The sequence below is a fragment of the Mastigoproctus giganteus genome, chromosome 11 (genome assembly GCF_048544385.1).
Source record: "Mastigoproctus giganteus isolate SK-2022 chromosome 11, ASM4854438v1, whole genome shotgun sequence".
Classification (NCBI taxonomy): Eukaryota; Metazoa; Arthropoda; class Arachnida; order Uropygi; family Thelyphonidae; genus Mastigoproctus; species Mastigoproctus giganteus.
Genome location: NC_143585.1, coordinates 3,358,483 through 3,374,424, shown reverse-complemented (window position 1 = coordinate 3,374,424; position 15,942 = coordinate 3,358,483). Strand labels below are relative to the sequence as shown.

At 37.1% G+C, this 15,942-nt stretch overlaps 1 protein-coding gene across 1 annotated transcript in view; it reads left to right on the top strand.

Moving 5' to 3' along the window:
• Muted (biogenesis of lysosome-related organelles complex 1 subunit 5) overlaps positions 1 to 15,942 on the top strand; it is a 66,254-nt gene that overhangs the window by 5,291 nt on the left and 45,021 nt on the right. Inside the window, exon 2 of the mRNA XM_090384313.1 lies at positions 10,193 to 10,275. Within this exon, the coding sequence (XP_090240439.1) occupies positions 10,193 to 10,275 (83 nt within the window). The remainder of the gene's footprint in view (positions 1 to 10,192; positions 10,276 to 15,942) is intronic.

Below are 15,942 nucleotides of genomic sequence, written 5' to 3'. Positions count from 1 at the left end.
TTTCCCTTTAGCCTTGATGGTGGTTACATCTTTAAGTAATTCCCACATCAGTACATTGTGAATACTGTCACCCAGTGGTTCCTTTAAGTGCAAATTCTTAATGCATGAATAATCACCGCTGATAATCAAATCAGTATTCCTCCATCTGGTTGCCTCTTGAACATGTTGCTGTAGAAAACAGTCTATCCAATAAATCCAAATAAGTCTTGCTAGTGTGCAAGTGAACAATCCACAAATTCCAGTTGATATCTGGAAAGTTAAAATTCCCCATTATAAGACATTCTGATTTACTGGCCCACCCTATTTCTCTTCACAATTATTCATTAGGACTATAACACACACCTAATTTCATTTTTCCATTCCCAGTTCTTATGTCACACCAAACAGACTCAACATTGCATTGTCCACCAACATCAATTGGATGCACTTCCTGAGATTTTTCGTTTCGTAATGAACAGCATAACACCTCCTCCCTTCCTGTCTTGTCTATCCTTTCTGTATATATTGTACTACCCAAATTCCAATTCTGCACTGCTTATCTCTGTGTGACATCACATTCCAATATCTCAATAATATCTGCCTCTGATGTCTTGACTAGCACTTCAAGCTCATCAAATTTATTAACTATACTCCTAGCATTGGTGTACATGCAAGTATACATGCACCTGTTTCTACTCTTAGTTACCCTAACACAGCCCATGTATTTATTTGTTTCACTATGACTCCCAGCAATCCTGGAAATCTCGATTGCCTTGATTTCCATGCTGCTGCTCATTGTAATAGATGCAGTGCATGAATCAGTTTTTGCCTCTGCCTGTGGCCACTGTTAACCTTTTAGTCTGTGTATCCCCCCCCCCAAGGTTGCAGTTTTCCAACCCACCTAAGACTGCCTTGTTAGCATAATCAAATATTCTTGCACCCTTTCTATTTAAGTGTATCCCATCCCTGTAGAAGCAGTCTCTCCTGTCAACAAGCACCGACACAGTATAATCCTGTTATTACTTTCAGGAGAACAGCAATTTATAATGAAGCCATTCCTTTTATGATTCAAACCTAATTTCATTCTTATCAGCGAAATAAAAAAAGGTAACACTTGAAAGGATTTTTAATTGATATCAACAGAATAAATACACCATATTACCAAAAGTGATTGGACACATTATAGTTCATTCCAAAGAAGTTTATTAGGGTTAAGGTTGGGACTGCACTTCATTCAACTTAACAAGGGTTAAGTTTTAGGTTGACACTTCATTCTCAACAAATCATGTGGACTACGCCCACATGATTTGTTCAGAACAGGTTGTACCTTGTGACATGAAATGTTATTTTATTGTAAGCTGCCTGAGCTTTTCACTAATATTACTACAGTACTGGTAGTGCATAGCAATCCAGGATGTTTAAATAGGTTGCTGTAGTGACACTATCAGGGACAAAAATCCACGAACCAGGAAAGAACCAGGTTCAAACTGCACACTGAAATCAACCTTCAAATTTCATCAGTGCTGGTTGATGGGTGGTGTTTCCTGTACAACACCCAAGCATCAGATTGGAATATTGTATATATGGAATATAAAACTTATTCCAGATCTCAAGGAATGCAATAGCAGTGCCTCTAGGCACTTTAGCAATGTTGTCAAATACAAGGGTACTCTTATTTTTTTAATGAAAACCCCAAACATGAACATGTATTAGAACACATAGTACTTAGTACCTTATATGGTTTGAAGGTTGAGAAGACACGTGTTGATATTAGACTTCAATTTCTCTAGTTTAAATTTTTTGAAATTTATAAAAAGAAATATTTTCATTCCAGAAAAGAGACACAAAAGGAATAAATGGGGAAGAGGAAAAGTTGAATCAATGTGTTTGCAGTTGGACAATGAATGGATGATGACCTGTATGCAGCACGTGTTTAGTATTAGTAGTGGCAAATGATGCAAGAAAGCAAGTTTATATATACAAGGGTGGTTCAATAAAGAATTGCCCAGACCTAGCTGCAGAGGTGCTAGCCTGTTGATTCTTGGCACAGATTTTAGTCCTCCTCTACATAGCCACTGTGCAGATTTACACTTTTTTCCCATCGATGGATGAGGCTATGGATACCGTTTTTGTAGAAGTGTTGAAGTTGGTCTTTGAACTATGACTCTGTTGCAGAAATGAGAATCAGGGAAGTGGGTCCCCCAAAGAAATGATTTGAGGGAAGGAAACAAGAAGAAGTCCGATGGTGCAAGATCGGGTGAGTAGGCTGAATGGGGCAGTATTTCATATCCACAAATGGCCGCTTGTGTTATTGCAATTTCAGAAGTGTGAACTGGGGCATTGTCTTGAAGCATTCTCACACCTTTGAACAGCACGTCACGCCTACATGTTTTGATTTTCTCCCGTTATTTTGTGAGTGAGTTGGCATAATAGGCACCTGTAATTGTTCTACCTTTCGGCAGGTAATCAGTAATTATTATGCCTTTCTCATCCCAAAACACTGTCAGCAAGAGCTTTCCTGCTGACGCTTGGACCTGTGCCTTCTTGGGGGGGGGGAGAACCATTATGTCGCCATTCCATGGACTGCTTTTTACTTTCAGCATCAAAATGGTGTATCCAACTTTCATTCTGAGTGATTAGACGAGAGAAAAAGTCTACCTCATTTTTTTGGCACAGGGCTAACAACTCTTGTGATTTCTGTTGTCGATCAGCCTTCTGGAAACTGGCCAATAATCAGGGAATGCATCTTGCACTCAATTTCCATAAATGGAGTTGATCATGAAGGACTGTTTCAATGGAGCCCACACTAATCTTCACCTCTTGGAACAATTCACACACAGATATCCAGAAATCTTCCATGATTAACGACTCCACTTTTCTGATCGTGCTGTTATCAATGACTGAATTGGGATGACCTGGAATGGGCTGAGATTTTACCGATGTCCGACCAAACCTAAACTCTCTATGCTAGTGCTACACAATGTCATGGGATGGGACTTCATCCTTATATGCAGCAGTCATCTCCTTGTGGATTTCTTTAGGAGATTTCCCCTTCAAGAACAGATACCAGATTACAGCTCTAGCTTCAGCTTTGTCCATGATGCTACTTCATCACGCCTTCAGTTCTGTAAGAGAAAACAAGTTATGACACGGCTGAAATTTTACACCTTTAGTACAGAGATATGTATGATACTGCACACAAAATATCATGACTCTGCGATATGTGGAATTAGGTGAGGGCAATTCTTTATTGAACCACCCTCATAGCATCGGCAAAAAAAAAAAAAAAAAAAAAAATCCCGTTTCACCTATCCATCCCCTCCAATAGTTTGTCTAGTTCTTGAATTTATTCAAGCCAGCTACTTTCACAACATCAGATGGAAGTTTGTTCCAGCAATCGACCACCCACTGGCTAAAAGCAAACTTCTACACATCTGTTTTTCAATCAACCTTCCTCAATTTGAATTTTTGCACCCTCATGCGTTTAATTGCTGAGCAAGAGGAAGAATCCCATCAGCATTGAGCTTTCTCAATCCATTCAAAGCCTTAAACACTTCAATCAGATCATTTTGCAGATGCCTAGTTTCCAGCCTCAGTTCTTCAGTTCTGCAGAACTGAAGCTCTTTCTGGTGAGAGCACCCCTTTATTCCCCTTACTAATCTCATTGCTCTTTTATGTACTCATTCCAGCAGCTCTACATCCTTCCTAAAATGAGATCTCCAGATCTGTATTCAGTACTCAAGATGTGGCCTGACTATTGCCTTATACAATGGTATAATCACCTTATCCCTGCTAGCAAAATTCCTGTATATCATTGGCAAAACCCAATGAGCTGTCCCAGCCTGTTTACACTGCTCAGAGAACTTCATATCTTAATATACAAGTACACCCAGGTTGTTTTCACTTTGTATTACTCTGAGCATGATGCCACATAGTTGGTATGTTACTCTGGGATTACTGCTATCCATATGCACATTTGTCAATGTTAAACTTCAGTTGCCATTTCTCAGCCCATCTGCCTAACCTTTTTACATCCTATTTCAGTAGCATACCATCATTATTATCATTAACCACCTGGAAACCTTTATATCACCTGCAAACTTGGATATTAACTTCTACAACAGGACTGCAAGATCAATGAACAAAGCAAATGTGGAGATATTTGACACCCCTGGACACTTCAAGAGAAAACTGAAATTGCTAACCTCATCTGTAACCTGACTTAAAATGGACTCTTCTTTCAAGTTCTAAGACTGATTGTGTAATGTGTGTGAAGAAATACCAGTGCTCTGCCTTACTTCTACCTGTTCACTTAAATAGGATGGATGAGTCTTACTTTTATTTATTTAGTTTTATTTTATCTGTACATTTCAATTCACTAATCTTCTTATGTACATTTACTTCTCTCTTTGGAAATGTATACTCCAAGCTTCTGCTTTGAAGCTGTGTAATAATGCTTTGTAGCTGCACCCTCAGGCACGTTTGATTGCTGTTCGTAGCTGTTAATAATAATAATAATAATAACAATAACAAACTTTGACATTAAACTTAATGTCTTCATCAATATCATTAACAGTAAGGGCCCAGTACTAAACCTTGAACTCCACTAGCAACATTAATCCAAGAAAAGCTGTGCCCATTTATAAGCACCCTCTGTCTACTGCACTCAACTATCCCTTTATCCAAAGGTTAATGTCCTCCCAGGTTGGTGCCTCCGTAGCCAGGTGGGCAGGAGCAGCAGTACGTAGCACACGCTTCTTGATTAGACCGGGGTTCGAACCTGTGACCACCGAATACGGAGGATGCAGAAAGGTCAGAGAATGACCACCGCATATCCCTGGAGATATGGCCTTAGTTGCTAATGCTCCTAAAAACCAAATAACAAAAAACAAACAACCTCCCAGGTTCTGCACTACAATCTGTAGAGCAATCTTTTAAATGGAACAGTGATTCTATAGAAATCAGTATTAGAGAAGAAACAAGATGAAGTGATATTCTTGATTATTGCTTTATCTTGTCAATGTTATCTTGTAGCTCTTCATGCAGTAAGAATTTCCAGATAAGGAACAACTTGGTGTCAGTGATTGTAGTATTATTGTGGGATTTACTTGGAAGATATAACTTCTACCAAGGTGACTTCGGTGGTCTCAGATGGTTTTTAAATTATTTTTAGTGAGACCAACTTATGATGTAACTGTAAATTGTAAATGGGAAGTGATTTTTACAGAATTGATCATAGGCACTACTATCAATTAAGATGTTTTTCAAGGTTTAGACCTAAATGGGTTTTGGTGAACTGATGAAACTAGTGGCAGTGAAGTAAAATGCATGGGATGATTATAAATAATCAGGGGACAGAGAAACTTATAGTAAATATAAACTTATCTGTAATCAATGTTCCTTCTAGTGCAATTAATTTGTGCACTAAAAGGAAAGTGATGAATGTTATTGGTTCACTAGCATATGAATCATTAGTTATGCCATATGAATGGCATAACTAATGATGATCCTGTTCAGTTACTGACAAACAATAAATATTTTGACATCTACATTCACATGCAAGGAAGTTTTTAAGGATAGTAATACCAGAAGTACATCAAGTTATAACTGGGAGCTAAATGATTTTGTGCTACCTGAGAAGAAAGTGGAAGAGAAATGAAGGCAAATGTAAATAAGGTACCTGGTCCTGATGAATCTATCTAATCATACTAAGGGATGCAGCAAGAGAGGTAAGCAAATCATTCATAACTATGAGAGCAACCTTGAATTCAGGGGCAGGTCCCTATAAATTTGTGATGCATATATATCTCTGCTACTCAGAAAGGGACATGAATAGCAAAGTGAGTAATTACAGACCTGTAATCTTGTTCTGATAAAAATAATGGAGTCAGTGGTTAAAGAAGTAATGTGGGATCATCTTCATGGGAATGAAGTTATATGGAAATCACATGAATATGTTAAGAAGAGATCTTGTGACCATTCTGATTGGCTGCTGTAATGCAGTAATAATGTAGCTGGATGCAAAAAATATTTTTTTACATCACATACTTTTGATATTGTTTTACATTATATACTTTTGATAGTGTTTTGATATTGATAAATATTTCTCTACAAATTGGAGCAGCAGCATTAGGATCAAGTTACTCCTTTGGATAAAGTGATGATCGAGGGGCTAATGATGATGGACTAATGTTATTAGTAGTGTCTCTGAAGGTTTAGTGTTGGGTCCTATATTGTTTTCTCTATATATTAACAATATTGATGAAGACATATATGGCTTAAGTTTTGAGATGATACAAAGATTGCAAGGTGAGTTAATGACAGGAATCAAAGTGTGCTATTGCAGCAAGAACTAGAAAAATTAAATAATTTTTCTGATTGTCTGAGAAGTGGCAATTAAGCTTTAACATTGACAAATTCTAAGTATTGATTGTGGGTAGTAGCAATTCCAGAATAACATACCAACAGGTAGTGGAAAAAGAAAAAGATCTAGTTGTAATTGTATAGTTAGACATGAAGTTCTCTAAGCAGTGCAAACGGCGCCTCCGTAGTCAGGTGGTAAGGAGCAGCAGCAGTGCATAGCACACGCTTCTTGATCAGACCAGGGTTCGAGCCCGTCACCGCCAAATACGGAGGATGCGGAAAGGTCAGGGAATGACCACCGCATATTCCTGGAGCAATATGGCCTTAGTTGCTAATGCTCCTAAAAGCCAAACAACAAACAAGCAGTGCAAACTGTCTTCTAGAACAGCTCATTGGGTTTTGTCAATGATATACAGGAATTTTCCCAGCAAGAGCAAGGTGATTATCTCTTGTTATAACATAATGGTTAGGCCACATCTTGAGTACTGCATACAGGTCTGGAAGCCCTAATTCAGAAGGATGTAGATTTCTTGGAATTTGTGTAGAGAAGAGTAACAAGATGAGTCAGAGGCATAACATGAAAGACTTGAGTTCTGCAAATTGCAGAATCTTGAAACTCATCACTTGTGAGAAGAGTTGCTTGAAGTGCTTAGGGGTGAGAAAACTAAATGCTGATGACATCCTTACTCTTGCTCAGGTAACATAAGGGAGTATATCAATTTAATTTGAGAAGGGAAGTTTGCAGGATGTGCAAAAATATACTTTCCACCCAGAGAGTATTTGATGGAACAAACTTCTATCTGCTTTTGTGGAAGTGGGGCTCTACTAATGAGCAGTGGCAAATTAATTTGAGGAGGCAATTTAAGGACGTCATCCATTAAAAAAAAAAAAATTATTCCAACTATCCTCATCCTCAACACTAGATGGAAGTTTATTCCAACAATCACTCTTTGGCTGAAGAAAAATTTTCTCATATCTATTACCATCCTTTTCCGATTTAACCTTTCCTCCCATGTGATTTTCTCAAAAATTTGTACTTCCTGTAATGGGTTTCAATAGTGGTGGGGTTTCAAGGACTGCATTTTTTGGGAAAATCACATGGAAGGAAATGCATGCTTTTAAAATATAATTTCTTCTTATTTTGACTTGATTGTTCATTAGAAAAAATCATTATCAGCCATAAAAAAATAAATTGTTCATTTTTTATTATTATTTTTTTTGAAGCATTATCTTTTACATCTATTTATTTATTACTTAACTTGATTTCATCAACTTTTGGATCTAAATTCTACAGTATTTTTCCTTTTGTAAGCAAAATCGGAATAATGGCCAACAGGTGTTGATGTCCTACTCTGGTTTTCAAAGTTATTTCATGCTGTCATCAATTAAAACTGTCTACTATTAGTTATAAATACTTTCACATCAAACATTTAAAATTTTCAGTAACTGGTATATAAAAAAGGATGTGTTTTATGAGATGAACTCCAAAATCATAAATTCCTGTATGATACTGTCCAGAGCCCACACAAAAAAATCTGCAGCGTAATGTATTTGCTCCTTAATGGGTTCTCTTGCTGCAGTAGTCATGATTAGACAGGATGATACATCCAAGTTCAAGAACATGTCCAAGATGTGGCCATATACAAAAATTATCAACATGAGAAATATAGAAAGAAAGATGAAGAAGCTTAATAAACTACTTCAGCTTCCCAAAATAAATGAAGAACCTCTATTGACTTGTGAATCACCTAGTTGGTTTGCAAGTATTAAGGTTCATGAGGCCAATTTCCTAGCTGTGCCCATTTTGGTGGTCTCCTGGCAAATCCATTCATATTGACTCACCAAATTGATTGATTTTAACATTTGCATTAATAGAGGCATATGATGAAAGAAAGCAAGCTTATACAGCATCAGCCAAAAAAAACAAAAAAAAAATATATTTTTTGGCTTATGCTGTTCAAATACTTTCAATGTATTTATATAGCAAAAATGCATTGAATTTCATTTTGTCTGATGCACCACATATTTCAATTTCTGTATTTTTTCTGCTCTTTAACTTGTTTTGGCTGTATAACTAATCTGCCAGAAATGTATAACTAAAATGTATAACTAATCTCCCTTACTATAATTACGAACCACTAGTCTCATGAGCCTTGTAGTGAAGAGCACCAGCAGTATCTCACCATGTGTTGTTCTTCACCTTGGATGTTAATTATTATTGCATCAATTATTCTTTCAGGACTGCAGTTTTCAGGCATACAAATGAAGTAATTTATGTACAATTGTGCACACTGGTTTCTTTACAAATTTGTAGGTTCTTTGAACCTCTAGCTTATGCTTCCTGCATGATCAACTGTTGCATAAGATACACATGGATGCCTAGCTTGTTGCTAGGAATTCTTTTAAATCAAGCTTTTCCAAAACAATGCCAATTTAATCAATTAATTTAGCTACTTTGGTAGATGGCTACGTTAAAATGATGCTTTTGCACTAACCTACATGTTAGCCATTCTACTTCATACATGAGGCATTTGTCCTTAAATATTTTATAGTCTACATCACTGCATGCTATCAGGCATCTCTCATATTGCGAAGTTATACTTCATAACTGGGTTGTCACTATTGCAACACCAGGATACCTGCCCACCCACCAAAGAGAAGCCAATAAGCTTTGAAACTGTGCTGTCTGGGTGGTGGTATCCACTGAGAATAAATAACAGTAGTCTTCTCCACTGGTGAAGTGTTATTTATTCGAGGTAGTACAATACCATGGCAACTCGTGAAAGCATTCACAATATGAGATATAACCAAAACGATGCCAATTTAATTAATTAATTTAACTACTTTGGTAGATCGCTACGTTAAAATGATGCTTTTGCACTAACCTACATGTTAATCAAGCTTTTCTTATATTCTTGTTTGGTACATTTTTTTCCCTTAACATATCAGTAATTTCTCTGCACCGACATCCAAATCCAGTTGATTTGGTTTTACCAGATCATATATATTGTTTTTTACCTGGAAGGTTTCTATTTTACTTTACCACCAGTTTTTCTCATTTACAATGTACTCTTATGTTACACCTACAGTGAAAAGGCAGAAAATCTCCATGCTTTTGCTTGCTAATTAAGATCTTTTTCAATGCATTTATTCAGTATTGGAGTTTCAAGTACCCATCTAATAAGGTCTACCAGTTTGATTGATCTAATTGTGCAGCTTAAACTACTTACAATTAGATCGTACGTATAGCTTAGCTTAATTTAATTTTACTTACAACTACTTACAATTGTAAGTTGACAGTAATTGTGTAGGGTGAATTTTTTTTTTTATTAATCATATTATTTCTTTTCTTTCCAACTTTTCAAGCTTCAAATTTTTCATGCCAGCAACATCATTATTCCGTAGTAAAAGGTGTGTGGGTAAAAGGATTTGGCTCGCAGCAGCAGCATTAGGAGTTGAATGAAATTTTTGACAATAGGGTGGTTTCTAACAGCTACTCTGAGGTGTATGGCAGAGGATCAGCATGACCTCCAATGTCACCCAGAAATAAACCCATGTGATTTATTTCTGGGGTTATCTCAAATACAGAATATTTAGAAGAATTTACAAACCGTTCCTGCACTGAAGAAAGTAATTGAAGATATTTTTTTCTGGAGTGAATGTGGAGCATGTTCATTTCAGCTTCACCCTCTGATTGCAGACATTGAAAATGTTTGTGGTATGAATTTCCCTATGCACTAACCTACATGTTAATCAAGCTTTTTGAATTTCCCAACAACATGTATAGTTCAAATGATGAATAAAGGATTGCCCTATATATAGTTTCTTTTCTCTTTCTCTCTCTATCTAGATATAGGAGAAATTCAGGGTCGCTTGTTTGAGCATCGGCCATTTATACAAGGAGAAATAAAATATTTTCTTAAAGAATTTGAAGTAAGTATATTTATTTTTTCTGATTTTAAATTAAGATATATATATATATACATGTATAGAGTAACAATAAAATTTATTCCATATCTATTCTCTATTGTATGAGAACTGAATAGCACTTTTTGCATGTCTTGGAAAATTGATATTAAGAATGCTTCAGCTACACTTGTTAAAATTCAGGTTATCACTCAGATGGGCTTTAAATTTAATGACATAAAAATTAATTTAAATTATTTAAATTTACATGATGTAAATCTCATGTTTAAGGCTTTAAATGGATCCCATACACATCTCCAGTGTGTGTGTGTGTGTGTGTAGGAACCTTCCTTGAGTCCAAGGAATCTCTCATAATTATGGCTAAGGGTTTGCTTACTTCTTTTGCTGCCTCCTTTAATATAACAGGATAGATCCCGTCCACCCCAGGTGCCTTTCTTGTGTTTATCTTCAATAATTTCTCCTCCACTTTGCTCTCAGTTATTACAAAATCATCTAGCTCACTGCCAGAGTTTTAATTCACCTCTAGCATTCCCTTCTCTGAATAACTCCTCATGTGTGAATGTAGATGCAAAGTACTTATTTAGTTTGGTAGCTACCTTAGCACGATCATCAACAGTTTAACCATCGATATCAAGTGGACCAATCTGATTCATCCCCTTCTTTCTAGAGTTTAAATAAGTAAAGAACTGTTTTTCTTTGCATTCTTTGCCAAAGATTTCTTGTAATCTGCCCTTGCCTGCCTAACCTCTTTTGTGACTTGGTTACAGACCAGCTTATATCTATCAGAGGCTTCCATATCACCTGTTAGTTTGTGTCCCATGCATTTTTCTTCTCTGCCACATGTCTCATTAGTTTATCTGACATTCATTTAGGCCTAAACGTTGAACAGTATTTCTTAGTTGGTATGTAAAGTCTAGTAGCTTCCAAGATAAGTTCTTTGAATGCGTCCCATTTTGAATTTGCTGTTGGTAACATCATCTGTTGGTCTCACCATATAGAATTTAAATACTGTCTCAGACCACCTAGTCACCTTTACAAAAGCAAGAACCCTTCCCTTTACACCTGATGTTAGTTGCCTCTTTGAGTAAATCAGATTCTTAATGCATGAAGAATCACTACTGATAATCAGATCAAGAGTATTACTCCCTCTAGTTGCCTCCTGGACATGCTGCTGTAGAAAAAAATCATCTAATAAATCCACAAAAGCCCTGCTAGTGTGTGTGCGACCAATCCACAAATTGCAGTCAATATCTGGGAAATTCAAATCTCCCATTATAAGACACTCTGATTTACTGGCCCACTCTGTTTCTCTGTACAGTTGTTTATTATACTCATCAGAGTCATTTGGCCTATAACACACTCTTACTCTCAATTTTGCTTTCCCAGTGCTTATGTCACACCAAACTGACTCAACACTGCACTGTCCAGCCATGTCGACTAGCTGTACTTCCTTGGATTTTGTGTTTCTTAACTAATAGCATAACCCCTCCACCCTTCCTTTACTGTCTATCCTTCCTGTGCACCTTGTACTCTTCAAATTCCATTTCTGCATTCCTTATTTCTGTGTGACACCATGTCTCTGATACCGCAACAATATCTGCCTTTGATGTTTTGCCCAACACCTCAAATTCATTAAATTTATTTACCAAACTCATAGCATTGGTGAACACGCAAGTATACATGCATCTGGTCCTATTCTTAGCTACCCTAACACTGCCCATGTATTTACTTGTTTTGCAATGACTCCCAGCAGTCTCTGAAATGTCCTGCATCTTGTTCTCCAGGCTGCTGCTCATTCCAATAGAAGCAGTGCAAGAATCACTTTCATCTGTGCCAGCAGCTACTGTTAATGTATTAGTCCGTGTACCCCCCCCCCCAAGCTAGCAGTTTTCAGACCCACCTAACACTGCCTTGATAGCATCAGCAAATATCCTTGCACCTTTTCTATTTAAGTGTATCTCATTCATATAGAAGCAGTCTCTCCTGTTAACAAGCACAGATCATGCTGAGAAAAATTCTACCCCTTGAGCCTTGCACAATATCTCCAGGGCCGAATTGATTGACAGGGCTCTCATCGTATACTTCCTCCTATCTTGTCTGGGCAGAATCGCAGACACTTTCAAATTCAACCCTAACTCATGGCTTTTTTTTTTTAAATATTGAGCTGTACTTGTTAAGTAATTCTGCCAGTCTCCTACTCTTAATATCATTAGTGCCAACGTTACAACAATATCACCTTTTGTGCACTTAAAAGAGGATATCTGCTCTAGAACGTCATTAATCATTGCCCCCAGCAGACATACCTTGCTCCTGTTCCACCTATTGGAACAGGAGCAGGGTATGTTCATTTTGCTTATGCCTCTCAGAGCCTTAAAAACCTCAGTCGAGTCTCCTTTAAGTTGACTAGTTTCAAAGCTCTGCAACCCACATATTCGAAGTCCTTCCTTTTTTCGATCTCACCAGGCAAGTTAACCATCTTTGGACTCTTTCAAAAACCACAATGTCTTTCTTTAGGTGCAGTCTCCATACTTGAACACAGTATTCCAAGTGTGGTCTAACAATTGCCTTATATAATGGGATTATGATGTTCTTATCTCTACTAGCAATCGTTCGATAAATCATCGATAGGACACCGTGGGCCTTCCTTGCAACCAGTCAGCGATGCTCGGAGAACTTCATGTCTGACCATATCGTAACACCCAAGTCCCTTTCCTCTATTACCGGCTTTCGTTCAACTCTGCCAAGTGTATAAGTTATTTTGGGGTTACTGTTTCCCTGGTGTAACACCTTACACTTTGATGGATTAAAGCATGCCTGCCATTTTTCTGACCATCCCTGAAATCTTTTTAGGTCACTCTCAAGAAGCTCTGCTTGTTGGTGATCATTAACTACTCTACCAATCTTTACCTCACCTGCAAATTTAGACGTCATGCTCTCTATCCCTTCATTGATGTCATTTATGAAAATCAAAAACAACAGTGGTCCTAATACTGACCCTTGGGGAGTCCCACTTCTTACACCCAATCTGATGAATAACCATTTATCACAACCCTCTGTCTCCTGCCCTGAAGCCATCCAGCTATCCATCTAAGGATTTTCCCTGTGATTCCAACATGTTCCAGGTTATAAAGTAACCGCTCATGTGGGACTGAGTGAAATCCTTTGCTGAAATCCAAATAAAAAATGTTGAAATTCTTCCCTAAGTCTAGCTCTTGAGTGACCCTGTTGAAATAGCTAACCAGATTAGTTAAACATGATTTTCCCTTTACAAAACCATGCTGAATATCCTTCAGAATTCCATTTCCATCTAAATGATCCTGATTCCACCCTTGATCATTGTCTGCATAATATTTCCTACTACTGAAGTTAGACTAACTGGCCGGTAATTTCTCACTTCACTCTCAGGAATGCCCTTAAATTTATTCTCTGACCCGAATGATGAATAAGAAAGAAGTGCATTTTGTATTCCAATACCAGGGGGCATGTCCAAGGTTTGCTAACCTTTCTTGAAGATAGATTTCTTCAGGGTCAGGTGCCTTATCTTCTTTTAACTTTAATAATTTTCCTTCCACTTCCTCAGTTAGCACAAAATTATTTAGCTTCCAGTTATATGTTATGCTTCTGATATTCTCATGCTGACAAACTGACATCTTTACTGATAAACTGAACAGGATCATCATTAGTTATTCCATTCATATCTAATCAGCCAGTTTTGTTCATCCCTTCTGTTGTTAACAAAAGCAAATGTTTCTTTGCTACTTTTCTTTGCATTCTTAGCCAACGGCTTCACATAATGTGGCGCCTCTGTAGCCAGGTGGGCAGGAGCGGCAGTGCGTAGCACATGCTTCTTGATTAGACTGGGGTTCGAGCCCGTGACCACCAAATACGGAGGATCCGGAAAGGTCAGGGAATGACCACTGCATATCCCCGGAGCAATATGGCCTTAGTTGCTAATGCTCCTAAAAACCAAATAACAACATTCACATAATGTGCCTTAGCTTGCTTAACTCCCTTAGTGATTTGATTTCAGAGAAGGTTGTACTTACTGTAGGTTCCTGTGTCCCCGATAATCTATAATCATCCAATGCATTTTTCTTCCTTGCTAGTCTCATCAGTTCATATAACATTCATTTAGGTCTAAGCCTTGAAAAACATCTCTTAGTTGGTATAAAATGTGTAGTAGTGTCTATGATTACTTCCCTAAAATTTGCAGTTGGTGATATTCAATTGTTTCCACCTAAAGCAATTAAAAACTGCTTTACGTGATTGTAGTAAATGAAGAACAGGCAAACAAAAAGCAAAATTTTTTTCATTTGCCTTTGATAGTAGTAATATCTTTAAGGAAAGTCCATATCAGTGTATTATGATCATTGTCCCTAGTGGTTCACTTAATACATTAGTGTGACTAGTTACTAGTTACCTGTAACATAACTGCTGATCGCTCATGAGTTATGTTCAACTTTTATTATTACTGAATGATCACCAAATTGAGATGAGGAGTAGTTATAAATGGCAAGTGTTCTGAATGGACCACTGCTATGAGTAGATCCCTTAGGATTCTCTTTTAGGGTCTCTTGCCCTTTCCAGTTTTCATTTAATGATAATGATGGTAAGTATTACAAGTTTCATGTCAAAATTTTTTGATGAAATTAAAGTAGGCAGGGTTGTTAACAGTGAAAATCAGGGTATGTTGTTACAGCAATGCAGACAATTTAGAGGGAACCAAGAGGGAATGTTTTGGTTCCCTCTAAGATATTGCAGTTAAGAATCTGCAATATGAAGTTCCATCAATAATATAGTAAGGTTGCAAGGACAGCACGTGGAGTACTGTCAGTGTTATAATTGCCTCTTTATCACTACTGAAAAAGTTATATGTACAAGAATTTTGTTATTATATACTGTAAAAACAAGTTCATTGCACGTGAACTTGGCCTTTAAACAAAATTATAATATAGAAATAGTCTATTATTCTAAATTTATGTTTGAAATGTCATATATTGGTTCCCTCTAAACTTGCAACAGGTTAGCATTAGTAGAGGCAAATCTGGTTATTAGCAGTGATCATTCGTGTATTAAGCATTTGCAGATAAAGGCACCACTAGGTGGCAGTGATCACAGTTTACTGATGTGGGATTTACTTAAAGATATAATTACCATCAGGGGTAAAGGAAAGGGTTTTTGCTTCTGTAATGGTGACTACAGTGGTCTCAGACATTTTTTAAATTCTGTACAGTGGGACCAACTGATGATGTTAACCAACAGCAAATTCTAAGTGGGAAGTATTCCAAATTCTAAGTGAGAAGTATTCAAAGAATTAATCATGGACGCTACTAGACTTTTCATACCTATTAAGAATTATTGTTCAAGGTTTAGGCCTAAATGGTTGTGAAATGAACTAATGAGACTCGTAGCATAGAATTAAAATGCATGGAATGCATATAAATTATCAGGCGACACAGAAGCCTATGGCAGATATAAGCTAGTCTGTAATCAAGTCACAAAGGAGATTAGGCAAGTGAAGGTAGATTATGAGAAATCTTTGGCAAAGGATGCTAAGAAAAACAGCAAGGATTTCTTCACTTATATAAACTCTAAAAGGAAGGGGATGAATCAGATTGGTCCACTTGATATCGATGGTTTGACTGTTGATGATCCTGCTTAGATAGCAAACAA